We start from the raw sequence: 27,834 nt of genomic DNA, 5'->3' as shown, positions 1-27,834 counted from the left end.
ACGTGATCATGCCCGTGATCGGAAACAGAGAAGACTCCATTTGGCGCTCATCTTTGAAAGTACTCTTCAACGATTGATCGCATGTGTGTCAAGTTATTTCTTTTCTCAACTGTTTTGCTTAATGTAACATTTCTAAAGAATCTTCTTATTGTGGTTCAATGGGAAAACGAGAACGGCGTGAGTGTTTTAAATGAAAAGAGAGTCGTTGGCGCCGTGGAGTTAAAAGAAGGAACAACAGATGACATATCGACTGGTACAAACAAGGGTCGAGTAGCCATTTACAATGCTACGATTTTGAAAGTTTTTGGTGAGTAAAAATTGCGATATTCGTTACGTGATCAAAATCTTACCAAAGAATAGATATAACGGTTGGAATTAAGCTTATTTAACGCTCGGCGCAACCAAAACTCGAATAATTCTGAGAATCGAATTGGTCACCTGCATGCCGCAGTTTCTTAAGCTTACACTTTACAATGAAATAAATCTATCAGTAAGGTTTTTAAGATTACTTTAGTCACCTGGGAACATTTTAGATTCATAATACAAGCTGTGATTAAACAAAACTGATTACATAAAGAAGCCCTCCTTGATAAAAAAAATAATTTATTTAGCCCTTTTTTAGTAAAATGTGATCTTCCACGGGAAAATGTACACTAGCGGCTTTCCGTTTGCAAACGGCTTTCTGTTCACGAGCCGTTTGTCAGCCGTTCAGGAAAATTTGCATCCGTTTGAACGGCTTCGGTCATCCGTTCGACAGAAACATCAGCCCGTTCGAACGGCTTGCTCATCCGTTTGTCGAAAACATCAGCCCGTTCGAACGGCTTTATCATCCGTTCGATAGAAACATCAGCCTGTTCGAACGGCTTGATCATCCGTTTGTATAAAACATCAGCCCGTTCGAACGACTCGGACTATTTTCCGTCAAACGACTTGTATTATGCGTTTGGAAGGTTCAGGATTGGATAGTGTTGCGTTACCTGTCACACAGGTCTGTTTTATGCAAATGTCGTCAGATTGTATTACGTTAAAACCAGAAGTGGAATCGTGCGCGGAATAATTATATTTACCGCATCGCATTCATTGTCAAAAGAAAATATAAAGGGAACAGTTTGTCAACACGCGAAGCTGCTAGAAAAAAGTTGCAGTCGCGTTTTTTGTGCAATAAAGCGGCAATAAACACTCGACAGGAAAAAGACAAGTAATGACAACTTGACCTTCACGGGTTATTCGAGTTTTGCTTTTAATAGAAGACACTGAACTGTTCCAATTAATGCCCTTTTCCATAAAGCTATCTAAGGCATTGTCTGAGCTCATAATATGTATGTATATATATATATATATATATTTTTTTTTTTTTTCCAAGTTCAGATATTGAATCCAGATACAAAATGGATAGGCTTCTTATAGACAACTTAATTCGAGGCCAACAGAGAAAGCTGCGAGCTCAGGAAAAAAGGACAAACAGCAGCTAAGCCTGTAGTTTAGGACAACTTCATTCTAATTTATTGTCACAGTTACAACAAGATTTTAATTAAAAAATCAATTTTTTTTAACTGTAATTAACCCCTTCACTCTCAAGAGTGCTAAGTCAAAATTGAGGAGAAATCTGTGAGTTTCAATGTGCAGAATCAACAAAAACGAACAGTATAGCATGAAAGTGCTGCTTGACAGCTCACATTTGAATGTTCACACACAAGAGCTTTATCCAAAGGAGTTACAACTGCATTAAATCAAGTCAAAGCTTGAATCTGGGAGCAAAAGGGTTAAATACCATTTGTATCATCATCCAAAACTAAAATGATTCATTTGGAGACTAGCTTTTGACTGATAGTATTTATTGCAATAAATATAATTCAAGTTATTGTATTATGGAAAAGAATCAACAGATTTTATTCACAATTTGTGTCAAACCAAATTTAATGATTGATTAGGACTATTTTAAATGAATAGCTGTAATTGAGGATAATTCTTATGAAGTTTTCAAGAAAAGAAAAAGAAATCAAATTCCATCTTAATATTACTACATGTTGATTTTAAAATACAATCAAAAATATTCTACATGTAAACCTGAGTTAAGCATGTAAATAAATTTCATTGAATAATAGAATTTTTAGTTGGGATTTTTGAATTTTTAGTATTTCTTTCATGTTAGTTGCCTCAGATTTTTTGCTTTAAATTCCCAGTAATTCTTAAACATTCCTAGACATTCCTGAAAATTCCTAGGAATTTCTGGCAAGTTTTTTTATTTACAGTCTTTAGGGAAAGTTACTGATGCTCTGAGTTGGAATTCCTATAGGAATTACAAGTCCTGTTGGCTATTAACTTGGAATTTCTAGGGTTTTAGAACCAGAGTTGTTACAATTGGGAATTTCTAGGAATTCTCAGTCAGAATTTACTATGAAAATTCACATCTTTTATTCCTAGGAATTCCTAGAAAAAAACCTAGGAGTTCCAAAATCCATTTTGAAAGGGTAACCTTAAAATGCAACCTTTAAATCAAAAATACTGGTGCAGATCCTAATTGTTTGACAGAGTGGATGGTACACAAGCTTAACCAAAAAAAGATATTTTGACCATAACTTTCTAGAGGGTGATATTTTACTTGGATGATTGCTCCTGTATTCATCAATGACAATAATTATATTCAGAAATATCAGCTTTGAGTTCACAAGGGTTAACACAGCTTTAAGATTTTAAGTTGGAAAACAAAGAAAGCTGCTTAAAGCCATGGGCCAAACAAACTCAAAGGAAAACCTTCACCTATCAGAGCTCACTGTGGTCCTGATCACACTCAACCTTTTTGACCTTCCCCCCTTTGTTACCTCGTACTAAATACCAGTACACATACAATTTCACTACAATTCATCATGCTTGATATATAACAACCCAACTATGTCAGACAAATAGAGCAACTCACCATTACAAAAAAGAAAAAAAAAGATAACTAGTGTAAGTTTAGCAATAACAAATGGATTTTTTGAATTGGGTGTTTTCATGCATCAATAACCAGCTTCTGCTTCTCAATGGGAACCTTATGTTCCAAAGTTGGAGCTTCAAACTCCCCGTCATATGAAAACTTGTCCTCAAAGTCTTTGAGGTTGATTTTCTTGCCTGAGGCTGGTGGTTTGCAGTGGAACACCCACAAACAGCTGGTGAAGGTACCAATGCCAATAATAGCCACCACTGCAAAGACAGCTAAGCGGGCAGCAAATTGCAGCTTGTAGAGCTTTGAGTAAAGTCCATGTTTCAACTAGGATAGACATACAGCAAAACAGTGTTTACGAAACTACTGAATATTCCACAGGTTAGGCCTGGAAGCTAGTATAAACACACTTTTCAAATTCCAACTACAAAGGAACAGCACAATAAGCACTGTACTCTGCAGAGAGTACAATGCAGCTAACAGCACCAAATGTTGTGAACATAAATGTGAGGAATATTTTTTTTAGACATGGCATTCCTACCCTGAAATATTTTATGCTAATACCTTTTTGAAACTCTTACTGACAGATTTTCAAGGTTAACAACCCTGTCAAATAACAATAGCAATACAGCAATTTTCTCCCTGTCTGAGAGTATTTTTTTTGCTGACAAAATTAAGAAATGTAAAAGAAAACTTTTCAGAAAACCACACTGATGGCAATTACAAAATACGAATATAAACCCATGAGGATTGATAAATATACATCAAGGCAACACTGACAATATTAATTTTTGTCTCTTTCATGTTTATAATTTCTGACAGGATTTACTGAAAATTTTTATGTAAAAAAATATTTCCAAAAGTTAAATATGTTGGGTATGATGTTTTTAAGTAAATCTCTATTTCATATTTATATCAATGTGTGCTATTGACTGAAGACAGAGTTTACAATAAATTTTGAAGTAGGAAGATGTTTAATGAAAGGCAACTGTGTTGGGTATAACGTTTTACAGTGAATATATGTACTAGTAAATCCATACTGTAACCTTAGTAGCAACTCCAGCAAATGACTGAAGTAACCAGCAAAATTCCACAAATTCACTTGCAAAGTTTACTGAATGCTAGCCCCTATGTACATGCATATGCACATGCACTACCTTGTCTGAACAACTGTCTACTTTGCATGCATAAGAATCTTAAGATTTATGTTTTACAGTGTCAGTTTGCAAAGGATAGTCAGGAAGCTGAGCTGGTTTGGGTCTTGGGTTTGACTTGTTACTGTAAGTTGAGTGGTATGGCAAGTTGTCTAAAAGCAAATTAATAATAATTAAATAAAACGGTTGTATGAATGTATGCATGTATCTATCTATCTATCTATCTCTATCTATCTATCTATCTATCTATCTATATATATATATATATATATATATATATATATATGAATATATATGAATTACAACTCTGTAACAATTGCATGTTAAGGCCCCTAAGGAAGGCAAATGCCGAAACGCTTCGGGTCTTTAATAAAGCGTTGAAAACGGAAGCACATTCTCCATTGTGCAAATTATATATATATATATATATATATATATATATATATATATATATATATATATATATATATATGTATGTATGTATGTATATGTATACAGCTATTTCAATTTACGTCGTCGGATCAAAGCTTCAAGGGTACAGGACAAGACCGAAAGGCGGCTGCAACCTCATCCACTTGAAACCCCAACATTTCTTTCATCCAAATGGCTCGCCATCGGAGATCTTCGCTTTATGGATGAGGCATTGTTAATTTTGCTGATAATTATCCGACAACGTAAATTGAAATAGCTGTATATATATGTATATGTATATGTATATGTATATGTATATGTATATGTATATGTATATGTATATGTATATGTATATGTATATGTATATGTATATGTATATGTATATGTATATGTATATGTATATGTATATGTATATGTATATGTATATGTATATGTGTATATGTGTATATGTGTATATGTATATATATATATATATATATATATATATATATATATATATATATATATATATATATATACACACATGTACACATAGAAGATTTCAGTGTAAGTATATACCAGAGCTCATTATGGTTTGGTTAACACAAGCTAACTAAGAGCATTGTTATTCCTCCTTGTCTGTTTGAATTTACCAGACTACTGACACTTTCTATGGTTTACCTCCAAAATAACACATGCGGGATGTTGGGAGAAAAGTTTTTAAATCTCAAGCTGGAGGCGAGTAATTTAAAAGCTTTTCGAGTGTTCGTCTGAGTCGAGTGCATTGATCAGTAAGTAAGCACATGTTTTAGATCATGTCTACCACACATTACAAGAGAAAACAGTAAGCTTTGTCTGATTCTCACCAGGCTGCAGTAACAAAGTACTGCTGTGTAAACAGACTCTTTGATCAAGGCTAACATTAAACATGTGAATCACAAAGAAAATAATCATCCAAAATAGAAAATACAGCAAAAGCCACATGCAGCACTTACCATCAGGATATTTATGACTGTCTTTCTCCTGGGCATCTTGTGCACATCAGAATCTTTCAGCTCAATTATTGTGACCACACGCTTGCTAATCAATTCATTGATGGCAGGATCCAGTTTCAACACAAGCTGTCTCTTTGTCTCACTGCTTGGTTATCCACCTTCACAATTTCCTCCCGCACATGCAGCATTTTGAAAACTCTCTGCTCGTTTATCTGTTCTGACCCATTAACCAGCATTGACTAACCTGCAATCCATTTACATCATGGAGAGAAAACCTGCTTGATCTCAACTCTAGTGCCAGTCAGAGAAGAAATAAGACAGTGATATGTACGTGCAATTTGATGTAGTGGTGTCTATTTCCTACAGTTAGAGCAGTTTTATTAAAAAAAAAACTAGATGCATATTTGCATTCACTCAGTCTTTCTGTTGGAGAGAAAGTTTGTTTTTTGTACCTACGTTTGCCTAAGTTTCTTTATGCAATTATTGGTTCATCCTGTAAATGTTTTCTGTCTTGGTATGTCAGAGATGCAGGTTTCTCACATATGTATACAGAGAGTGGAAAACATCATTAGTTATTTAGTGTGAAGATCCTTTTCTGGGGTGGAGTGGGGAAGGTAGTGCCAGACATTATTGGCTATCATTTCAATACTTATTACTAGCCACTATCTCCTTTTTTTTCAGTTTTGACTTGATCAAAATATTTTTTGTGGGTTAAGGGGTTGAAGCAGGGTGAGTCATTTGCCAAATAGGCTGTCCTTTTATGTTTTCTTTTTCTAGGTTAACAGAAGATTCCAGGCTGAGATAGCTTTTAATTATAACAGCCCCAAGTGCTAGGGTGATTACACTTAACACACACAAGAACAACAATTGTTTATGTTTCTTATCACCAAGAGAAAACAAAATGTCACCACCAGAGCTTATTAGCAGATGAAGAATTAATTTTATGGGGTTGTTAGATTGGTTCTCACAGACCTGTGAAATATACTTTAGCATATCTTGCACTATTACCTTCCAATTTGTTTGTTTATATTTGGAGTTACAGGGCTAGTATACTTTTAGTTATTTCATTCTGATTTATTGGTTAGAGTGATTTCATTAAACCCAGAGAGTACTAATTAACTGTTGGTGTTTTGAGTGAGTTTCATTTTCTGTGAAAGAATAGGGTAACTAATAGTTAGTGGTGTGTTGTGAATCTTTCGTTTTCTTTTGTTCTATATCGACTACTACAAACTAAAGAGTCTCTTTTTTTTATTTCATGGGCCAATGAAAATTACTCTTAGCATGTAATAACTTAAATATGATTCATCCGCAGTACCCAGGCTTATTGAAATCACTCCAATCAAAACCACTATTTTCAATAGCCCTTGAATGAAAATTGACTATTTAGTTTGTTGCAGTTGATAATTAAAAAAAATTCAGAGTCTACCAATTACAGTAATTGCAAATTTTCGTTTGCATATGAAGATTGTCTAAGTGTTTTCATTCTGTATATAAGCACTGAGGAAAAAGACACTGTAAGATAAGAATAGTTTTAATGTGTTTTCATATAACTACATATCTACTAATTAAAATGATAATTATTTCAAGGGTTTAATGGTAGATATTATTATCCAACAAGAACAATAATAAAACTTTATTTGTGAGGTATAAGTTCATTTGCAGAGCTGTTCCCAAATGTGTTATTGTAAATCAAAGTGCACAAACTTATTGGAACACATTGTTGAACTGCGTTCCGTCTAAAAACTAACTCGTTACCTAGACTATATGGAGCTGCTATTGTTTTGGTTAGGTCAAAATATATTTGAGGACCAGGATTTTGTCTCTACTAAATTTATAGTTGCAATAACTTGCTGTGAGCCTCACTCATGCGAGAACACATCAGTTTGTTACAAGAAAAAAGCAATGTTAAATATTGACTGGCTCTATAGTAGTTAAACTTAAATGTCGTTTTTATTCAATAGTTTTCAGCATTTATATAGCAGTACAGCATGTTTCTTGCTGAAGGTTCACTCATAAATGTTCGCTCTTAAAGAGAGCTCTGACAAGGCTCGCGGACCGATCCGTTCCGAAAATGCTCGACATCTTTTATTGTGGGTCTACCGTGAACGCTGTGTGCATATGTTATATGCGTTTTCAGCGTATTATACACAGTATCTGTGCTGATTTTGCACCGCTAAAACTTCTCTTCTTCCGCCGTTACACCATACCATGTGCTCATCAGTGAAAACGTCGTGCATGCCTCTGAGTCAAAAAACGCCGCGCATGCGTCTGAGTCAAAAAGCGTCGTGCATGCGTGTGAATGACTTGACGGCGATTTGCAAATTAACGGAAGAAAGAACATAGCCGGAATTTCATCTTGGGCATTTCCTTTGGAAAGCCCGAGTAAAAACGTCTATTCCTTGGGACATACCTGAGCTCATGGGCTTCCTCCATGACTCTCTAACCCATTAGACAAACTACGCAGGGGGGACACATTCAGATCTGTGGTGATTATTCCATCGTAAACCGCAAAATAACCTTCTCAGAAACCTTTGAAGTCACAATATTTTGATTGAGCAGGTCGCTAGCGCATTCGACGAACACAATTTAAGTAACGGAAAAGAGAAGGGCGTAACCGATGCGCCGATCATGTGGGCAGTGGTGTTTGTAGATGAATGGCTTTATTTTTGGTACCTTTGTACTGTCCTATCAATCACATCCTTATAAGAAAAGCGCACACATACCTGTAATTATTGAAAGTTGGTGCTGCTACGAGACTGTTGTGCGTATGATATTTTTAGAAGTAAGTGTCCAAGTATCTTCCTGAAATGACGCGCCGCTTCGAATCGCCCGGGGTATATGAAATAGATTTCTAAACTGATCTCGTTTACTAGTCACCAACACAACCGTGTGCCAGGAAAAACAGAGAAGTTTTGCTCGACTGAACTAATTTGTAAAGCAAATTATCTGATACCACGCGTTGAGTTTTCCATCCAAAATAAAGATGAGAGGAAAGATTTCATTACATAAGACGAGTTTCCATTAAGCGTATCTGCGCTAAAGTAAGCTCCCTCCCTCTCTCACTCATGTATTCCAAGATGGTCCACGGGTGTGATAATCCCTCCTCATGAACACGTTTGCATTAAATCAGTTTTTAATTTAGTGTCAAAAGTAATAAAAGTCGCTCTAGTTTGGCTTCTCTTCGCTTCATGATTTGTCTATAAGATTCGCGCCACCGTTGCAACCAATGTAAAACTAGATCCAGTGGCAACTTGGTCCCACACGTTTTCCCGCGCCTCAAGCAGTTTGCCTGTTTTTTCTTTCCTACTTTTAGTTCTAATTGCCTTGTGATGATTCTAAACTTTGTTTCAATTGGCTGTTGGAATCACTTTGGTTTCGGAAGCGCTTAGTACCTAACCCTGGCAAAATTTTTCTAAGCTTCTATAGCAGAGGAACAACCTTATGCTAATGGTTCACACACTGATTCCCTGTTAAGTTTTTTAATTGTATTCAGGTCGTGAACACTGAAGACTTGTTTAGGAAGATCTCCACAAGAGAATTCATTTTCATTTTTTCCTTTGAGTAAGCACCTTTTTTTGAAGAACGTATCTGCGGCCTTACTGTGGCCTGTAAGCTAAAAAGGAAACGAAATACCCTACATTTAAAACAAATGCAGATTACCGTATTTACTCGTGTTTAAGTCGACCCCCCATTTTGAAGGTCAAATATTGAATTTTTCATCATATCTAGTCAAAGAAGTAAGACTCGAACAGTTAAAAGAGTTCGTCTCTAATTTCTGAAAGTGTATTGAAAACGCATGGAACTCGGTATTCTGGATTGGACATCGCATAATTTATTAATATATAAATATGATCATCGCAAGAAACTGTAAATTTCTCCAGAAGATGTGAATGAGACGATGCTTTTGTAGCTCAGCCGCAGGTATCCCTCATTAACCCCTTTACTCTCGTAAACCAATTGTTCGTTCTCCCCTCTAGCTGTTACATATTTCCATGCAAATTGGTTACGAGAATTTGGCTTTAGATCAATGTAACAACTCCCTCCTAATAAATCTGAGTATTCTCATTACTCGTTACCTGTTTGCTTGATAATGTATGGATAATATAGGGAGAAGTTGAGAGTCAATCACTCATGGGAGTTAAAGGGTTAAGATATCTCAACTACTGGCTCATGCGATTTCAGGCAAATAAGACGCCATTTGACAAAGCGAAAATCAAATAATATGGTAGATGTTCTTCGTCCTCCTCCAATAAAAACTGACTGATTGTGTATTTTGGCTTTATAATAAACTTATCGCAGTTTTCTGCCGACATCAAATTTACAAAAAAAAGCTACTTGAGTAATCAAAGAAAAGCTATATGTTTTTTTGTTGCAGGATTTGCGCATACCTTGCTTTATGGTTTACATGTACTCACTTTTGTTAAAATCATATTCAACGTTTACTGCAAAATTAAAAAGATGTATGGTTACAATATATCATGTTGAAAACTTATCCTCAAAAACATTTTACTTGGAAAATTCGTAACATAATTTTGAATAAAAAAGGTCCGTTTGGGACTATTGGTCAGAGCAGAGTTCTCGCGGCCATTGTACTCCAAATTTACGAAATTAAATATTCACAGCATCGCAATGGTACTACTTGTGCTATATATTTTGCACAATAACTAGGTTTGCTGTAATTATAACTTCGAAACAATTTCAGAACTATCGCTAGATGTTTTTGACCTCACGTTAGGTCCAACGTCTGCGAAAAAATGAAGAACATCACCATCAACAAAATCAATAGAAAAAGTTTCATCTTGGTCTTAGTAGGTTAATGATTTCTCGATGTTTGCTACTCGTTATAACTGAGAATCAACAACTGCATGTTACTTTCAGAATGCCGGCTGAAATGGTAAGACCTATATACACCATCAGTAGGATAGTTAAAGTTTTGGACCCGATGAAAGATCGTTTCTGTTAAGCAGTTCAAAGGTGTAACACCTTTTTATAAGTCCAGATTGACGTCATCTCCGAACAGAACAAATGGTGCCCACTCATTGACTCTGTATCTCTTGGAATCTCTCATCCACTTCATGGTCTGGTGAAGGGCCTCACTGGCACTCAGTTTATCGCGCTTAAGATATCCGTAGAAACGAATCATGAACTCTTTCGTGGCTCTGTCATCCACGGCCCACAGGGTAGCCAGCACTGAGCGAGCTCCCGCTGCCAAAAAGGCGCGAGAGATACCCACAACTCCCTCTGATTTCATAATCTGTCCCTTGCCACTGTGACAACAGCTGAGTACAACCAGCTTGGCTCGGGTACCAACTTTTGCGACGTCTTCCATGGTAAGCATGAAGTCATCCTTCCTTGGACTTCGTCTAGATGGAAAACTTGAGGCAAGAGCAATTTCCCCTCTTTCTGGATCACCGTGGGCAGCAATGTGGATCAAACTGACTTCCTGAATCCGCCAAGGGACCTGTTTCTTTGTGGCTTCATCTCCTACAGTAGCCGACACACCCAACAACTCTGCAATTTCCAGTGCTTCTCTTCTTGCTGCTGGTAATGATAGCAACTTTGTTTGTGGGGGAACAGAGGGATTACCAACGATCAACGCCCCAGTTGCACTGTGATAGTCTTCAGGACTGTCCTGGATCATCCTTAGTGCTGTCAGTGATGGAATTAGGCGGATTCGGAAGGTCTCGGACAGGAATTTGTCGTTGTTATCACATAATGCACAAAATGGCACCATAAAATCTTTACCCTCAGGGATAATGATGATGTCTTGACGATGAACAAGATCAGCAATAGGGGCGAAAAGATCATCATACCACTCATAGAGGTTAGTATCCACCTTTTCTTCCTCTTCCTCTTCGTCTTCTTCCACGAGACGCTGCTTGCTTTTGTCTTTTATTTCCTTAGATGATGATAATCCATAGTATGCCGACAATGAGCGATCTTCGCATTCAGGCACAGATTTTCCTCCTAGCAAACACGTGAGCAACTCTATGGCGTCCTTTGCCACTTTATATTTCAAAGACATAAACTTAATTTCCCCACCCTCCAAAACCCAGAAATATTTGTCAAACTGATGCGTAGCCATGAAGAGGATCGTACTTGGGTTCTTGATGGAAAGATTCCTGAGAATATTAAGATACATTTCGTGTGAATTGTGCCTTTGGATGCCATATTTCTTGGACAGCAAGTCGCCAAGAGCTCGAGCACGTCCGCGCTCTACAGTGCACAACGCCTCAGCAAAATGTCCTCGACTGATATGAAGCGAACATAATTCGTAATAGGTAGTGAAGGTTACGTTGTCCAAAGATAGTTTATGTTCATCTCGAAGTAGCTCTCGGTTCTTTTCGGCGCAAGTGATGCTCTGTGAAAAGCAATCACGTGCCTTCTTTACCTCTCCTTCCCACCTATTACAAATCCCTAGCAAGGTAAGAGCCTGTTGTTCTGCTCCTTTATCTCCGATTTGACGTGTAATTTGAAGTGCTTTTTGCAGAAATTGCCTTGCTTTCTTGAGTTTTCCAATTTTCTGATGTACGGATCCGAGATTTATCAAAGCTGTAGCTTCGCCGGGTTTATCTCCAATTTCTTGCATTAGAGAAATTCCTAACTTCAAGTTTTCAACAGATTCGGTATATCGACCACAACACATGTAGCAGAACCCGAGTCCTGCGTAGGTCTTGGCTTCGTTACTTTTATCTCTGGTCTCTTTTGCTAGAGCAAGAGATTTCTTTAGATACATCTCTCCGTTTTCAGTGTCTCCCAAACAAACGTACATATCGCCAAGACCATGGTAGACATTTGATTCTACTCTCTTATCCCCAACTGCCCGACCACATTGAATGGCCTCCTGAAAACTATTCATAGCTTCTCTTTTGTGGCCAATTGTGCTGTAAGACGTTCCCAGTACAGCGAGGGCTCGACCCTTTTCAAATTTGAGTCCAGTTTCCCCAAGGATTTTTACTGCTTCAACCTGGTGTTCGATAGCGTCTGCGAACTGACCGATCGAAGTATAGCACAGGCCAAGACCGTGGTGGGCTTTTCCTAGCGCTACTTTGTTCCCACATTTTTTCATAATTTCAAGAGTGTTTTTGAAATACTCAAGTGCTTCGCTGTGTTTACCGATTGCATTGTAAGTAGTACCAATGTTGTTATAGCAGACACCCACATCGACTTCTTCTCCATGTTTCATCATCAACTCCAAAGACTTGAAATGGTATTCGAGAGCTTTGCCAAAATCACCCTTCTCGTGGTAGGTCATGCCCAGAGCTTGATATGAGCCTCCCTTTTCTTTGCATTCGCCAATTTCTTCGAATAATTGCAAGGAATTTTTTAGGTATCTGATCGCTTCGGGGAAATTAGTGAGGTCTTTGTAGGTGTAACCAAGCGTACAAAGTATTTCTCCTTCCTTTCGTCTATCTCCGATCTCTCCACAGATTTTAAGTGCGTCCTTGTGACACTCGATGAATTTATCTCGCTTATTCAGATTGTAATAATTATAACCCATTGCTAAATAAGTCTCTATTACTGCTCGTTTGTCCTCAGTTTCTTTAGCAATTTGAAGAAGTTTTCGTAAAAAGAAAATCGACTGCGCGTGTTGACCCATAAAACTGTGCATTTTAGTGATGCCTCTGTATGCTCTTACTTCCCAGTCTCTATTCCCAACTTCTTCGTTGATTTTTAAAAGCCTTTTGTAGCAATCCAATGCTTTCTTGAACTCATTTACACAACCGTAAGAAATTGCTAGTTTATAATGTAACAAAAGTTCAGGGTCGTTACCACGTTCGACTTTATTTCTTTTCAACAAGACTTGGGCCTCCTTGTACATATCAATAGCTTTGTGATACAGATGACTGTTGAAGAGAAAGTCTGCTACCCTGCATGTTATGAGGAAATTATTCATTTTGATTTCTCCGAATCTGTGGATAAGGTCACAAAAATTACCCCGTCACCACACCACGATTTTCACAGAAGCGAGAGAGTGTGACCATTTATATGATAAGCTGAGTCCCACACGCCTTTTGATTGGTTCTTCCTCATGATCTATTAGGGGAGGGATACATGGATGACGTCACTATTAACCCCCTCACAGCAGCCAACAGTTTATTGTATGAACACTTAAAAGGAAACGCGTGGGAGCTGGATGATTTTTAATTTCAAACACGGCAAAATATTAATCGAATATCTATTCTCAGCGACAGGTCCTAAAAGTTAAAAATACAGTCCAGTAAGAAGTTGTCTGTGGGTAAGTGACTCAATGTGTTAAAAGAAAATATATCTTTCCGATCATTAAATTTATTCAAAGGTGTAATGGCCAGCCCCCGGTTTCTTGCGAATTAGAGAGGGCCTAGTGTAGAGTTATTGCTCGTTGTTGAACGTGGATCGCTTCTTTATTTACCTACTTTTGTACTCGTTAAGGAAGTATGTAGTTTAAAAGAGTAACTCGGTTGGTAACCCTTCATTTACTCGAACAATTTGAGATTATTTCCTCGCATAAATATACACACAGCGTGCTGATAATCCATGGATACATTCGAGCAAATAAACGAATAAATCTCCTGTAATTAGACTATCTTACAGTTTAGGATGTTGAAAAAGAAAAAGAAACTTCATCTTAGGGGAAAGTTGATGAAATCTTAAGTCGTTGGTTGTATTTCCGTCAGCAAAGTGTCAACAGACCTCAGTATACGAAACTAAAAACGCACTTCCCCCTACTTCCGGCCTTTGCTCCAACAGCGATTACCATGATTTTCTCTGATAATTTTGTAACATAGATAACGAGTAGTGATGTATACCAACCTCTGTCACCTCTCACTTAGTTTCACTCTAGGAACTTGTTCTTATTTGTCGCGATGCTTTGGTATTTGACTCGTGAAGTTAACGCGTATTTGCCTTAGTCTTGCACTGACCTACTTACTATGCAAACTAGTCCGCTGGCCTCTTGCAACTCTATAGCAGAAAATCGAACCGCACAGATGGTAGATGAACTGGTGTCGAAGGACAGAAAATGCGTTATAAAGGTTATGAAGAAGAAAACAGAGCAATATGAACGAATGACGTGGAAAGATAGCTGAGGAATCAGCAACAAAGAAGGAAACAAGGGGTTAGTCTGATAATAGTTTCATAGAAAAACCGCGCCTTCAGTAATAGTCAGCTTTATAAATTGATCCCCTCTGCCTGTTGAAACTAGATTTAATATTTGACTGGGTTTACTATAGTTATGAATAGTACCAAATATTGCAAAGAGTAAATTCACAAGGAGAGAGCAAAGTTAGAAATCATGTGCGACTCAAGCTCGTACTGCACTTGACAGGAGAGCAATGTATCACTTAGTGAGCCGGAGGATAAGACAACGAACCATAGTCACTCAGCCTGGGCTTGCACCAAGAGCAAGACTGCAACTCCACAAAAATGTGGTCAACAAAAAAATTCACTGCAGACAGACTCGAAACCCACTTTTTCACAGCGTAACATGCACATTTATTTCAGAACAAGTGTTTACATCTATATATACAAACAAAAGTTTCTTATAACTTAATCGATTTTACCACTTACAGATGTAAAATCATGTAAAATGCTATAGCAAGTAAACCGGTCATTATTCAAACAAAACAATTCAAATATCTATTTTTCCTGTTACATAAAAAATAAAGAATACTGTTAGATATGGGACACTAAAAGATAACATCTCAGAAAGCATTGCTTGGCAATCTATCAAAAGAAAAAAAAGGTGTCCTACCTACAATCATAAAAAGGTATGGAAACTAGTTACTGCCACCAATCTCAAGCAACAGTGGTCCCTCTGTGAACTTTAAAAAATTCACTAACAGTGACCAAGACTTTGTCATCATGGTCACAAGGGTTCCAAAAGTTTGTTCTCCATAAATTTTTCTGGAATGGAAATAGGGGTGCTAGAGATTGTTTAGTAGGTTTAGGATCATGATTTTTTGTTTGCTGTATTTTCTAACGCAATTTATCATAGTTTGCCCACAGAATTGGTGGAACAAGTTACAGTCTAATCCTCTCCTATTCACTAACCTTAATATGCAACCTTGAAATAACACAAGTCACAAATACTGGTAAAATTCCTGATTTTCTGACAGAGTGGATAGTACACAAGCTAACGAAAAAAAAAATACATTTTGACCATAACTTTCTAGAGTATATATTTTAATTGGTTGATTGCTCCTGTATATATATTCAGAATAATAGCTTTGAGTTCACAATAGATAACATAGCTTTGAGATTTTAAGTTGAAAAACAAAGAAAGCTGCTTGAAGCCCTGGGCCAAACAAACTCAATGGAAAACCTTCAGCTATCAGAGCTCACTGTGGTCCTGATCAGACTTTGAACCTTTTGACTTTATTACATCATACTAAATACCAGTACACATACAGTTTTGGTACAATTAATCATGCTTGATATGTAACAACCCAACTATGTCAGACAAATAGAGCAACTCACCATTACAAAAACAAAAAAAGATAACTAGATTAAGTTTAACAATTACAAGTGTATTTTTTAAAATGGTTGCTTTCATGCATCAAGGACCACCTTCTGCTTCTCAATGGGAACCTTATGTTCCAAAGCTGGAGCTTCAAACTCCTCATCATATGAAAACTTGTCCTCAAAGTCTTTGAGGTTGATATTCTTGCCTGGGGCTGGTGGTTTGCAGAAGAACACCCACAAACAGCAGGTGAAGGTACATGAACTCCAATAATAGCCACCACTGCAAAGACAGCCAAGCGGGCAGCAAATTGCAGCTTGTGGAACTTCAAGTACAGTCCATGTTTTGACTAAGATAGACATACATCAAAACAGTGTTTAAGAAACTACTGAATATTCCACAGGTTAAGCCTGGAAACTAACATAAACACACTCTTTAAATTACAACTACAAAGAAACAGCACAATGAGCACTGTACTCTGCAAAAAGTACAATGCAGCTAATAGCACTCAATTTTGTGAACATAGGTGTGAAGAATATTTTGTTTTGACATAGCAATCCTTCCCTAAAATATTTTATGCTAACAACTTTTTGAAACTCTCACTGACAGATTTTCAAGGCTAACAATACTGTAAAATAATGATGGTGATACAACAGTTTCCTCCCTGCCTGAGAGTATTTTCTTGGAGACAAAATTAAGCTGTAAAGAAATGTAAAAGAAAACTTTTGAGAAAACCACCCTGATGGCAATTACAAAATACAATTATAAACTATGTGGATTGATAAATGTACATCAAGACAACAATAACAATATCATTTTTTGTTTCTTTCATGTTTATAACTTCTGACAGAAAATATTTCCAAAAGTCAAGTATGTAGGGTATGACTTTTTAAGTAAATCTTTATATCATATTTGTATCAACTTGAGCTATTGGCTGAAGACAGAGTTTACAATAAATTTTGAAGTGGGAAGATTTTTAAAAAAAGGTAACTGTGTTGGTTATAACATTTTACAGTGCATATACCAGTAAATCCATACTGTGACCTTAGTAGCAACTTCAGCAAATGACTGAAGTAACCAGCAAAATTCTACAAAGTCGCTTGCAAAGTTTACTGAATGCTAGCCCCTATGTGCATGCATATGCACATGTACTACCCTGTCTGAACAACTGTCTTTTTTGCATGCATAAGAATCTTAAGTTTTATGTTTTACAGTGTCAGTTTGCAAAGGATGGTTAGGAAGCTGAGCTGGCTTGGGTCTTGGGTTTGACTTGTCACTGCAAGGCAAGTGGTTGGGCAAGTTGTCTAAAAGCAAATTAACTTGGTCAAAACTGTCAATTGATTTAAGTGGTCACTAAACAAAAATTGAATACAGTGCAGTTGTATGTTTCTAGATATATATACATACACACACACATATATAAATATATATATATATATATATATATATATATATATACACATATGTATGTTTGAATTCTACAAGACCACTGACACTTTCTATGGTTTACCCCCAAAATAACACATGCAGGATGTTTAAAAAAAGTTTGTAAATCTCAAGCTGGAGGCAAGTAATTTAAAGCTTTTTTAGTGTTCTCCTGAGTCAAGTGCATTGATCTGTAAGAGAAAACAGTAAGCTTTGTCTGATTCTCACCAGGCTGCAGTAACAAATTACTCCTGAGTCATCAGACTCTTTGATCAAGGCTAACATTAAACATGTAAATCACAATGAAAATCATCATCCAAAATAGAAAACGAGAATCAATGTACAGCAAAAGCCACATGCAATACTTACCATTAGGATATTAATTACTGTCTTTCTCCTGGGCATCTTGTGCACATCAGAATCTTTCAGCTCCATTGTTGTGACCACACGCTAATCAATTCATTGATGGCAGAATCCAGTTTCAACACAAGCTGTCTCTTTGATTTGTCTCACTGCTTGGTAATCCACCTTGACAATTTCCTCCTGCGCATGCAGCATTTTGAAAACTCTCTGCTCATTTATTTGTTCTGACTCATTAACCAGCATCCACTAACCTGCAATCCATTTACAGCATGGAGAGAAAACCTGCTTGACCTCAACTCTAGCACCATTTAGAGAAGAAAGAAGACAGTGGTATGTACATGCAATTTGATGTAGTGGTGTCTATTTCCTACAGTTAGAACAGTGTATTAAAAAAAAAAACTGGATGCGTATTTGCATTCACTCACTAGGCTTTCTGTTGAAGAGAAAGTTTTTTTTTGTGCCTACATTTGCCTAAGTTTTTTATGCAATTATTGGTTCATCCTGTGAATGTTCTCTGTCTTGGTATGCCAGAGATGCAGGTTTCTCACATATGTATACAGAGAGCGGAAAACAGCATTTTTTATTTAGTGTGAAGATCCTTTTCTGGGGTGGGGTGGGGGAGGCAGTGCCACATATTATTGGCTATCATTTCAATACTTATTACTAGACACTATCTCCATTTTTTTCAGCTTTGACTTGATCAAATTTTGTTTTGTGGGTTAAGGGGTTGAAGCAGGGTGAGTCATTTGCCAAATAGGCTGTCCTTTTATGTTTTCTTTTCTAGGTTAACAAAAGATTCCAGGCTGAGATAGCTTTTAATTATAACAGCCCCAAGTGCTAGGGTGTTGACACTTAACCCACGCAAGAAAATCAATTGTTTATGTTTCTTATCACCAAGAGAAAACAAAACGTCACCACCAGAGCTTATTAGCAGATGAACAATGAATTTTATGAGGTTGTTAGAGTGGTTCTCATAAACCTGTGAAATATACTTTAGCATATTTTGCACTATTACCTTCCAATTTGTTTGTTTCTATTTGGAGTTACAGGGTTAGTATACTTTAGTTAATTCATTCTAGTTTATTGGTTAGAGTGATTTCAATAAACCTGGAGAGTACTAATTAACTGTTGGTGTTTTGAGTGACTTTCATTTTCTGTGAAAAAATAGGGTAACTAATAGTTAGTGGTGTGTTGTGAATCTTTCGTTTTCTTTTGTTCAATATCAACTACTACAAACCAAAGAGTCTCTTTTTTTATTTCATGGGGCAATGAAAATTACTCTAAAACATGCAAAGTAACAAAAGATGACAAAGCATTTAGTATGTAATAACTTCAATATGATTCATCTGCAGTACCCAGGCTTATTGAAATCACTCCAATGAAAACCGCTATTTTCAATAGCCCTTGAATGAAAAATGACTATTTAGTTTGTAGCAGTTGATAATGGACAAAAAATTCAGAGTCTACCAACTACAGTAATTGCGAATTTTCGTTTACATATGAAGATTATCTAGTTGTTTTCATTCTGTATATAAGCACTGAGGATAAAGACAGACTGTAAGATTAGGATAGTTTTAATATTTTTTCATATGACTGCATGTCTACTAATTACATTGATAATTATTTTAAGGGTTTAATAGTAGAACTTATCATCCAACAAAAAAAATAAAAAAATTTATTTACGAGGTATAAGTTCATATGCAGAGTTGTTCCCATATGTGTTATTGTAAATCAAAGAGCACGAACTCATTGGCACACATTGTTGAACTACATTCTGTCTAAAAACAAACTCGTTACCCAGACTATATGGAGCTGCTATTGTTTTGGTAAGGTCAACATATATTTGAGGACAAGGATTTTGTCTCTGCTTAATTTATAGTTACAATAACTTGCTGTGAGCCTTACTCTTGCGAGAACACATCAGTTTGTTACAAGAAAAAAGCAATGTTAAATATTGACTGGCTCGATATTTTATCTTTCTTATACTTTGACGAATTTTTCACAACAGTTAAACTTAAATGTCGTTTTATTCAATAGTTTTTAGCATTTCCATAACAGAACAGCATGTTTCTTGCTGAAGGTTCACTCATAAATGTTCGCTCATAAAGAGATTTCTCAAAAGGTTCGCAGACCAATCCGTTCCGAAAATGCTCGACATCTTTTAGTGTGGGTCTACCACGAACGCTGTGTGCATATTTAATATGCGTTTTCGGCGTACTATACTTAATATCTGTGCTGATTTTGCACTGCTAAAACTTCTCTTCTTCCGCCATCGCACCATATGCCATGTGCTCATCAGTGAAAAGATCGCGCATGCGTCTGAGTAAAAAAAAAAAAGACCGTCGTGCATGCGTTTTAAGGACTTGACTGCGATTTGCAACTAAACGGAAGAAAAACGAAGTCGGAATTTCAAATCGGGCGTTTCCTTTGGAAAGCCCAAGTAAAAACGTTTCTTCTCTGGAACTTACCTGAGCTCATGGGGCTTACATGTCATGGGGTTTACGTGTCCCATTTCGATTGGTGAAAAGCGCATCTAAAAAATCCAAAAACTCAGTAAATCAGCGAGTTTTTTTGTAGCTAATCATTGGCGACTTTCTTCAAATTGCAGAGCGCTCTGACGAAGGTCTAACGCTCGAAACAGCACCACAGTTTCTTCAGAAACTTACCCCGTTTAATACTTTCTCCACGACTCTAACCCATGAAACAAAGTACACTGGGGGATACATTCAGATTATTACCTCTTAAACCCCAATCATCTCCTCTGGAGCATATGAAGTCACGATATTTTGATTGAGCAGGTCGTTAGTGCGTTCGACAAACACAATTTAAACAATGGAAAAGAGAAGGGGATAAACGATGCGCCGATTAAGTACGCAGTGGTGTGTGCAGATGAATGGCTCTATCTTTGGCACCTGTGTGCCGCTGTCCTATCAGTCACATCCTTATAAAGAAAGCGCACTCATACCCGTACCTATGGAAAGTTGGCGCGGCTACGAGACTGTTGAGTGTACAACTTTGATATTTTTAGAAGTGTCCGAGTATCTTCCCGAAATGACGCGCCGCTTCGAATCGCCCAGGATATATGAAATAGATTTCCAAACTGATCTCCTTTACTCGTCACCGACACAGCCGTGTGTCTGGAAAAAACAGAGAAGTTTTGCTTGATTGAACTAACTTGTAAAGCAAATTTTCTGATAGTACAGTGTCTCGATACACGCTGAGTTCTCCATCGAAAACAAAGATGAGAGGAAAGATTTCACTACAAAAGACGAGTGTCAATTAAGCATATCTGCGCTAAAGTAAGCTCCTCTAGTTGTGTCTCACACATGCGTACCAAGATGATCCCTGGGTGTAATAATACCTCTTCAAGAACATGTTGCATTAAATCAGTTTTTAATTTAGAGTTAAAAGTCACAGAGGAGAGTCAGAGAGCTTTAGTCTGGCTTTCCTTCGCTTCATGATTGGTCAATAAGATTCGCGCCATCATCTCAACCAATCAGACTAAAACCAATGGCCTGTTTTTTTTTCCACCTTTAGTTTTAATTGTCTAGTGATGATTCTAAACTTTGTTATATTTGGCTGTTGTAATCACTTTGGTTTTGGAAACCGCTTAATACCTAACCCTGACAAAATTTTTCTTAGCTCCTATAACAGGAGAACAACTTTATGTCAATGGTTCACACATTGATTTCCTGGTAAGTTTTTGTATTGTTTTCAGGTCGTGACCATTGAAGACTTGTTTAGGAAGACTTCCACAAGATAATTAATTCTAATTTTTTGAGTAAAAACATTTTTTCGAAGAACGTATTTGCGGCCTTACTGTGGCCTATAGGCTAAAAAGAAACGAGATACCCTAAATTTAAAACAAATGCAGATTATTCCGGATTGGACATTACGTAATTTAGTAATATATACATATGATCGTCACAACAAACTGTAAATTTCACGAGAAGATGTGAATGACACGATGCTTTTGTAGCTCAGCTGCAGGTATTCCTCACTAGCCCCTTTAACTCTCATGAACCAATTGTTCGTTCTCCCCTCTAGCTATTACACCTTTCCATGCAAATTGGTTACGAGAATTTGGCGTTAGATCAATGTAAATATATACCTGTTTGCTGAATAATGTAAGGGTAATATAGGGAAAAGTAACGTGTCAATCACTCCCGGTAGTTAAAGGGTTAACACATCTTAATTACTGGCTCATGCGATTTCAAGCAAATTAACTTCCTCCTTCTCCAATAAAAACTGACTGATTGCGTATTTCGGCTCTATAACAAACTTATCGCAGTTTTCTACCTACATTAAAATTCACAAAAGAAACTACTTGAGTAAGCAAAGAAAAGCTAATTTTTTGTTGTTGCAGGATTTGCACATTCCTTGCTTAACTTGCTTCAACGTTAACTGCAAAGATAAAATGATGTAGGTTACTATACATCATGTTGAAAACTTTCTTGGAAAATTCGCAACATAATTTTGAATAAAGAAAGTCCGTTTGGAACAGTTGGTTTGGGCAGAATTCTCGCCATTGTGCTCCAAGTTGACCAACTTAAGTTTCCATGGGACTGCAATAGTACTATTTGCGCTATGTATCGAGGTTTGCTATAATTATAACCTCGAAATAATTTCAGAACTATCGCTAAAAGTTTTTGACCTCACGTTAACACCTTTTTATAAGTCCAGATTGACGTCATCTCCGAACAGAACAAATGGTGCCCACTCATTGACTCTGTATCTCTTGGAATCTCTCATCCACTTCATGGTCTGGTGAAGGGCCTCACTGGCACTCAGTTTATCGCGCTTAAGATGTCCGTAGAAACGAATCATGAACTCTTTCGTGGCTCTGTCATCCACGGCCCACAGGGTAGCCAGCACTGAGCGAGCTCCCGCTGCCAAAAAGGCGCGAGAGATACCCACAACTCCCTCTGATTTCATAATCTGTCCCTTGCCACTGTGACAACAGCTGAGTACAACCAGCTTGGCTCGGGTACCAACTTTTGCGACGTCTTCCATGGTAAGCATGAAGTCATCCTTTCTTGGACTTCGTCTAGATGGAAAACTTGAGGCAAGAGCAATTTCCCCTCTTTCTGGATCACCGTGGGCAGCAATGTGGATCAAACTGACTTCCTGAATCCGCCGGAGGACCTGTTTCTTTGGGGCTTCATCTCCTACAGTAGCCGACACACCCAACAACTCTGCAATTTCCAGTGCTTCTCTTCTTGCTGCTGGTAATGATAGCAACTTTGTTTGTGGGGGAACAGAGGGATTACCAACGATCAACGCCCCAGTTGCACTGTGATAGTCTTCAGGACTGTCCTGGATCATCCTTAGTGCTGTCAGTGATGGAATTAGGCGGATTCGGAAGGTCTCGGACAGGAATTTGTCGTTGTTATCACATAATGCACAAAATGGCACCATAAAATCTTTACCCTCAGGGATAATGATGATGTCTTGACGATGAACAAGATCAGCAATAGGGGCGAAAAGATCATCATACCACTCATAGAGGTTAGTATCCACCTTTTCTTCCTCTTCCTCTTCGTCTTCTTCCACGAGACGCTGCTTGCTTTTGTCTTTTATTTCCTTAGATGATGATAATCCATAGTATGCTGACAATGAGCGATCTTCGCATTCAGGCGCAGATTTTCCTCCTAGCAAACACGTGAGCAACTCTATGGCGTCCTTTGCCACTTTATATTTCAAAGACATAAACTGAATTTCCCCACCCTCCAAAACCCAGAAATATTTGTCAAACTGATGCGTAGCCATGAAGAGGATCGTACTTGGGTTCTTGATGGAAAGATTCCTGAGAATATTAAGATACATTTCGTGTGAATTGTGCCTTTGGATGCCATATTTCTTGGACAGCAAGTCGCCAAGAGCTCGAGCACGTCCGCGCTCTACAGTGAGGGTCTGGATGGGGTTTAGTGTCAAGTGTTATTTGGCCGTTTTTTTTTAATGTTTAGTGTTAAAATGGGTAAAATTTTAATGTTAAGCGTTTAAAAAAAGTTTAGTGTTAAGTGTTAAAAGGTATTAGAACAGCGATTTCACTCAATAAAGGTCAATAAAAGTTTTACAGAGAAAGCAATAATATTAGAAAAAAGGACTAAGATTTGTTCAAACTTAGCTCTTATGATAAAGGCGTGCAAACTAGAAACAAAAGGAGGAGAGTCTGCGCAGAACTAACCGAACTGGTCAGCATGCATACTTTGTACTCATGCGCATAAGTTCTGTAGACATTCTGTGGTCAGCGGTTTTTCAGCAGACTTCTGCATGCAAAATGGCCGCCTCGTCCGCATCGGCGGGAACTGCGGAAGTATTGATCAGCCTTTATAGATGTGGCGAGGAAGATGCTTTTGAGAGACATCGCAGTAGAATTCCAATCGGTATAGACCAAAGAAATCTAACGGACGCCAGGAAGCATATGATCAACTTTCTTGGTATTTCGCAAATGGCTACGTCGCTGGGTATGGGAAATTTCGAGCTGAAACTGTACCGGCTGACCAGGAGTGCTCACGGGAAAACGAAGAATTTACGTATCCTTACGCAACAACAGTGGGAGATGGAAGTGCCACTCCTTGTTTCTGACGAAACCCAAAGTGAACTCAATAGTAAGTAGACAACTGATCTGTCGAATTCATAAAGTGCAGGAAAAAGTTTTGAACTAATGATAAATATAACCACAACATATGTATTAGAAAATTGGGGGTTACAAATTATCCTTATTCGATCTTAGAAAAGGATAATTACTTTGAAGGTTATAAGTATGAAATACTAAAGTAAAATTTCCTCTTTTTCATCTTTTTTAGTACATGTGGTACAGAAAATAATTAATTGGTCAGACAAGAAAATGGTGCTTGTACCGGGTGTGAAGCAAACTCCAAAAGAACCTCTTGGTACTTCAACAAGTTCTTCAGAAGATAAAGATCCAGAAATTGCCATCATAGACAATGAGCCTGGAGCATCAGATTCTGCGAGAAATAGAAGTAGGAAAAGAAGACAAGAATGTCTGGAAGATAAAGAACTAGTTCAAAATATTTTGCGAGACAATAAAGTTGTGAGAAATGTGCGTCAGAAGCATGAATTAGATGAGCTTCAAGCAGGTAAATTTTAATGAAATAGGTGGTTTTTGAATTTCTACTTTTACTTGTACTTTTACCTTTACTTATGTGTTTACTTTTATCTCGCTTAGACTTAGGGAAGCTTGCTGGAAGCTCAGCTCTTAATGAGGTGAAATTTACTTGTGGAGTCTGCAAGAAACCGTATTTTATCAGTACTAAGTCCAGCAGAACCACCCAAGGGAAGGTCAATTACTTCAAAATCAGTAAGTTTAAACAAATATTTTTAATTTACCAATATCATTACTGCAGATCACATGTTTCAGTACTCAGAATAAGAAAAAATAATAATTCCGAGTGTATTTAGGTGATAGTAACTCTGGTCTTTTGTATTCAGCTGATCTTCTAAAAGACTAATGAATGTTTATAATTAAGTTGAACTTCCCTTATCACTTTTTCAATAATCCCCATGGTGGAGAAATGTAAACCTAGGAATACACTGTTCACCTTTGCTAAAAATTTGTCCTTTGTAGCACATTTCAATAAGTGCCAAAGAAATTACGAGAAAGCACAGCGTTTAGTGAAAAACAACCACACCCTGGACAGCCTTTGGAAAAAAGGAAATTGTGAACGACTTTCTTCAGCATCAAGCAGCAATTCCATGTCACAAGATGAGCAGGAGGACTTTACTGGTGCTGATGCCATAGAAACAGGCTCTGACAAGTAAAAACCTTACTGAAGAATATATTGTTGTATAAAAGAACTTTTTTTTGGATGAAAATCTAGATTATTATAGAACTCATGCATAGACATGTCATTACCATGTACCAATAGATAATATTTGTTGTACACACAAAGATTGTTTAGCTTTTTCCTTAGATCTCAAAACCAATGTCTTTGACCAGCATTTGTAGTACTGCTGATAGAGTCTTAATGCATAGTTTTTGTTGACATTTTGAACTTAATGAAATAAAGCAGTTTATGTTTTTCAAATTGATGTTTGCACGTGTGTTTCATGTGTAAGAAGAAAATCATATTTTGCCAAAATATAGTTGCATGGCAGTTAGCAAATAGTGGAACTACTAAAAACAATTCGCATTTGTATCATGATACCAAAAATCCATTACAAAGCTTAATATCTGGAGCATTCTCCATTGCTTGTAGTGTCCCAATGTTATATATGTTCTTCTTTGTTCCCCTTTTGAAATTCCTGATACTGGCTGATATTGTGAACACAATGAACAATGACCAGAAATGAATCTATATGTTGCGAAAACTATAATACATGTATGTGATAATTTCCTTATACAGTGATAGTGTTTACTTAACGAAGATTTGGAAGAATCCGCAGACTTGTCTCAAAGCCATGATGAGACTGTCAGTTCATGTATTGAATCATGGGATGAAGAAACACATTGTGCTTTTGATGAAGCTAGCTATGTTGACCAGAAAGATTCAACACAGGATCCGGAGGGTCATGTGATAAGCGATGCGAACGTGGATGATGACTTGACATGTTTTAACTTGTGAGTGTTTATGTAACTAGAAAGATGGAGGACAGATGGTCCATTTGTGTTTGATCTTGTAGTTTCTATTGGCTCCAACTCTAAGCTTGCGAGTTTTGTTGAGGTTGCTTACGTAATGGGGAAATGTTGTTGCACTATAATTTATGAGAATTGACAAATTGTTAGCATTGGTCTGTGTGTGGTCTTTGCGCATTTAGACGTTTGTCTACGTTTATTCTTCTAGGTGTGTGGAGAATGCCCATCCAGTTGCTATTAAACTCAAACAACTTCTTGAGAAAGGAAAGATCCCGGAAGACTGTCTCTACTACAAATTTATTGACAACACTACATCTTTCGCTCTAGTTGATCCTAAGTCTGCTTCAGATTTCACATGGGACCGAGATGTGTGCGAGTTTTTTGACACTATCAAGTATCTCGGAGGTAGTCGGACACGAAATTTTGTGAGAGGGCCTGGTTTCTTTGGAACTGGGAGAGGGGGACTGAAAGAATTCAACACGTTTTCTGATTTCAATCTTTGCGGTCCGTCAACAAATTCGTCAAAACGCTTTCAAGCTGGTTATACTACAGCCAGTGGGGTGATAAAACCGCATCTATTGTCCTTGTATTCCTTTGCCTTCAATCGACAAGCTGATTTGCCAGCGCTTGTTTCTACAGACAAGTTGAACGTTATACCATTGTCACAAGCTATTGATGGAACTGCATTAAAACCTGGCCTAGAATATGATTCACTTCAGAAAATGGTGGTTGGGCTAACAACTCAAATAGACCAAAATAATTTCAGCAGCAACTCCATTTCTGATCCTGAGGAAATAAAAAAAAAAAGCTCTTAACAAGCGCCGAAGTGGTCGTAGGTACATCACTGGACAACGGCTCATCAATTCCAGTTGGTGTGTACTATCGCCCCAAATCAGTAACTGGTGAAGAAATCCTCAAATCTATACAAGACACAGCTAAGACCTTGCAAACTTGCCAAATGTGTTTGAAGCTCCAGGCGTCTGTAAGTCAAATTGTATCAAATGACATGCCCTCTTGCTTTAGCAGCTGTGATGAGTGTCTTAAGCTCAAATCTGTTTGCTCAGCCTGTAAACAAAATGGCCAGGTCTCACACATTCCTTCCTTAAGGGCTTGTAGCCGGCGTTTAGAAAAAGGACTAAAGTGTAACAGGTTTCTTGCTGCAACGGTAATTACCGATTGTGAAGAGTGTAACAAGAAGGCGTTGTCAAATCTACACTCTATGGCCGAAGATGGTACATTACCTATTGAACTTTCGCTTCTTGTCGCCTTGCCAGATGTGGTTCATCTTGGCAAGAGTATGAAATGCAGCTGGGCCAACTGGTTCATTGATCTTGAGGGCGCGAAGAGTAATCTAGTTCTAATTCGAACACTCCGCGATCCTGCTGGCCCTGATGTACGTAAGAAGTTACGAAAAATGCTGACCCTGGACTGCGTAAGGAATAAAGATCGGATGGCTGTAGAACCTATCGTGCGCCTTACTAGAACCTCGGTACTAGAGGTACTGAGAGGAATAAGTTTGGTCGTCCACACAATAGTTCCAGAAA

At 37.5% G+C, this 27,834-nt stretch overlaps 3 protein-coding genes and 4 long non-coding RNA genes across 11 annotated transcripts; 3 read left to right on the top strand and 4 right to left on the bottom strand.

The window, feature by feature from the left end:
• Window positions 1–29: 29 nt before the first annotated feature.
• On the top strand, window positions 30–7,112 carry LOC149041601 (uncharacterized). 3 transcript variants are annotated; one of them, XR_016189279.1, is made up of 3 exons: window positions 30–307; window positions 4,140–4,203; window positions 6,240–7,112. It is a non-coding gene; the product is annotated as an uncharacterized LOC149041601 (long non-coding RNA). The 3 variants fall into 3 exon arrangements; XR_016189278.1 differs by lacking the exon at window positions 4,140–4,203; XR_016189280.1 differs by lacking the exons at window positions 4,140–4,203; window positions 6,240–7,112 and adding an exon at window positions 1,364–1,644.
• LOC149041602 (uncharacterized) lies at window positions 2,681–5,842 on the bottom strand. Its single transcript, XR_016189277.1, has 2 exons — window positions 5,463–5,842; window positions 2,681–3,250 (listed from the first exon to the last, which is right to left on the bottom strand). It is a non-coding gene; the product is annotated as an uncharacterized LOC149041602 (long non-coding RNA).
• A 1,790-nt stretch (window positions 7,113–8,902) lies between the features above and the next one.
• LOC149041600 (uncharacterized) lies at window positions 8,903–14,371 on the bottom strand. 3 transcript variants are annotated; one of them, XM_089214864.1, is made up of 2 exons: window positions 14,256–14,371; window positions 8,903–13,375 (listed from the first exon to the last, which is right to left on the bottom strand). In XM_089214864.1, exon 2 carries the CDS (start codon window positions 13,357–13,359, stop codon window positions 10,450–10,452), a length of 2,910 nt encoding a protein of 969 aa, XP_089070990.1. In that variant the 5' UTR covers window positions 13,360–13,375; window positions 14,256–14,371; the 3' UTR covers window positions 8,903–10,449. The 3 variants fall into 3 exon arrangements, with proteins under 3 accessions (XP_089070990.1, XP_089070988.1, XP_089070989.1); XM_089214862.1 differs by having other exon boundaries at window positions 8,903–13,660; window positions 14,256–14,369; XM_089214863.1 differs by having other exon boundaries at window positions 8,903–13,499; window positions 14,256–14,366.
• A 3,047-nt stretch (window positions 14,372–17,418) lies between these two features.
• On the top strand, window positions 17,419–18,812 carry LOC149041599 (uncharacterized). Its single transcript, XR_016189282.1, has 2 exons — window positions 17,419–18,021; window positions 18,476–18,812. It is a non-coding gene; the product is annotated as an uncharacterized LOC149041599 (long non-coding RNA).
• A 552-nt stretch (window positions 18,813–19,364) lies between these two features.
• LOC149041598 (uncharacterized) lies at window positions 19,365–21,280 on the bottom strand. The gene is made up of 3 exons (XR_016189281.1): window positions 20,358–21,280; window positions 20,160–20,224; window positions 19,365–20,010 (listed from the first exon to the last, which is right to left on the bottom strand). It is a non-coding gene; the product is annotated as an uncharacterized LOC149041598 (long non-coding RNA).
• A 152-nt stretch (window positions 21,281–21,432) lies between these two features.
• Window positions 21,433–23,566, bottom strand: LOC113675895 (tetratricopeptide repeat protein 28). Its single transcript, XM_089214871.1, has one exon. The coding sequence runs from the start codon at window positions 23,515–23,517 to the stop codon at window positions 22,363–22,365; it is 1,155 nt and encodes a 384-aa protein (XP_089070997.1). The 5' UTR covers window positions 23,518–23,566; the 3' UTR covers window positions 21,433–22,362.
• Window positions 23,567–23,971: 405 nt separating this feature from the next.
• Window positions 23,972–25,696, top strand: LOC149041597 (uncharacterized). Its single transcript, XM_089180895.1, has 4 exons — window positions 23,972–24,302; window positions 24,501–24,794; window positions 24,884–25,015; window positions 25,283–25,696. Exons 1-4 carry the CDS (start codon window positions 23,972–23,974, stop codon window positions 25,474–25,476), a joined length of 951 nt encoding a protein of 316 aa, XP_089037021.1. The 3' UTR covers window positions 25,477–25,696.
• The last annotated feature ends 2,138 nt before the right edge of the window (window positions 25,697–27,834 follow it).

The sequence above is a fragment of the Pocillopora damicornis genome, chromosome 8, assembly GCF_964200805.1.
Source record: "Pocillopora damicornis chromosome 8, jaPocDami1.2, whole genome shotgun sequence".
In the NCBI taxonomy this organism is placed as follows: Eukaryota; Metazoa; Cnidaria; class Anthozoa; order Scleractinia; family Pocilloporidae; genus Pocillopora; species Pocillopora damicornis.
This window is presented reverse-complemented; position numbering and strand designations above follow the sequence as displayed.

Coding starts and splice junctions, on each gene's coding strand:
- LOC149041600 (XM_089214864.1), bottom strand. CDS start 13,359: ATGAATAATTTCCTCATAACATGCAGGGTAGCAGACTTTCTCTTCAAC.
- LOC113675895 (XM_089214871.1), bottom strand. CDS start 23,517: ATGTATCTTAATATTCTCAGGAATCTTTCCATCAAGAACCCAAGTACG.
- LOC149041597 (XM_089180895.1), top strand. CDS start 23,972: ATGGCCGCCTCGTCCGCATCGGCGGGAACTGCGGAAGTATTGATCAGC. Junction 24,303..24,500: donor AACCCAAAGTGAACTCAATA/GTAAGTAGACAA, acceptor CATCTTTTTTAG/TACATGTGGTACAGAAAATA. Junction 25,016..25,282: donor GGTCAATTACTTCAAAATCA/GTAAGTTTAAAC, acceptor TGTCCTTTGTAG/CACATTTCAATAAGTGCCAA.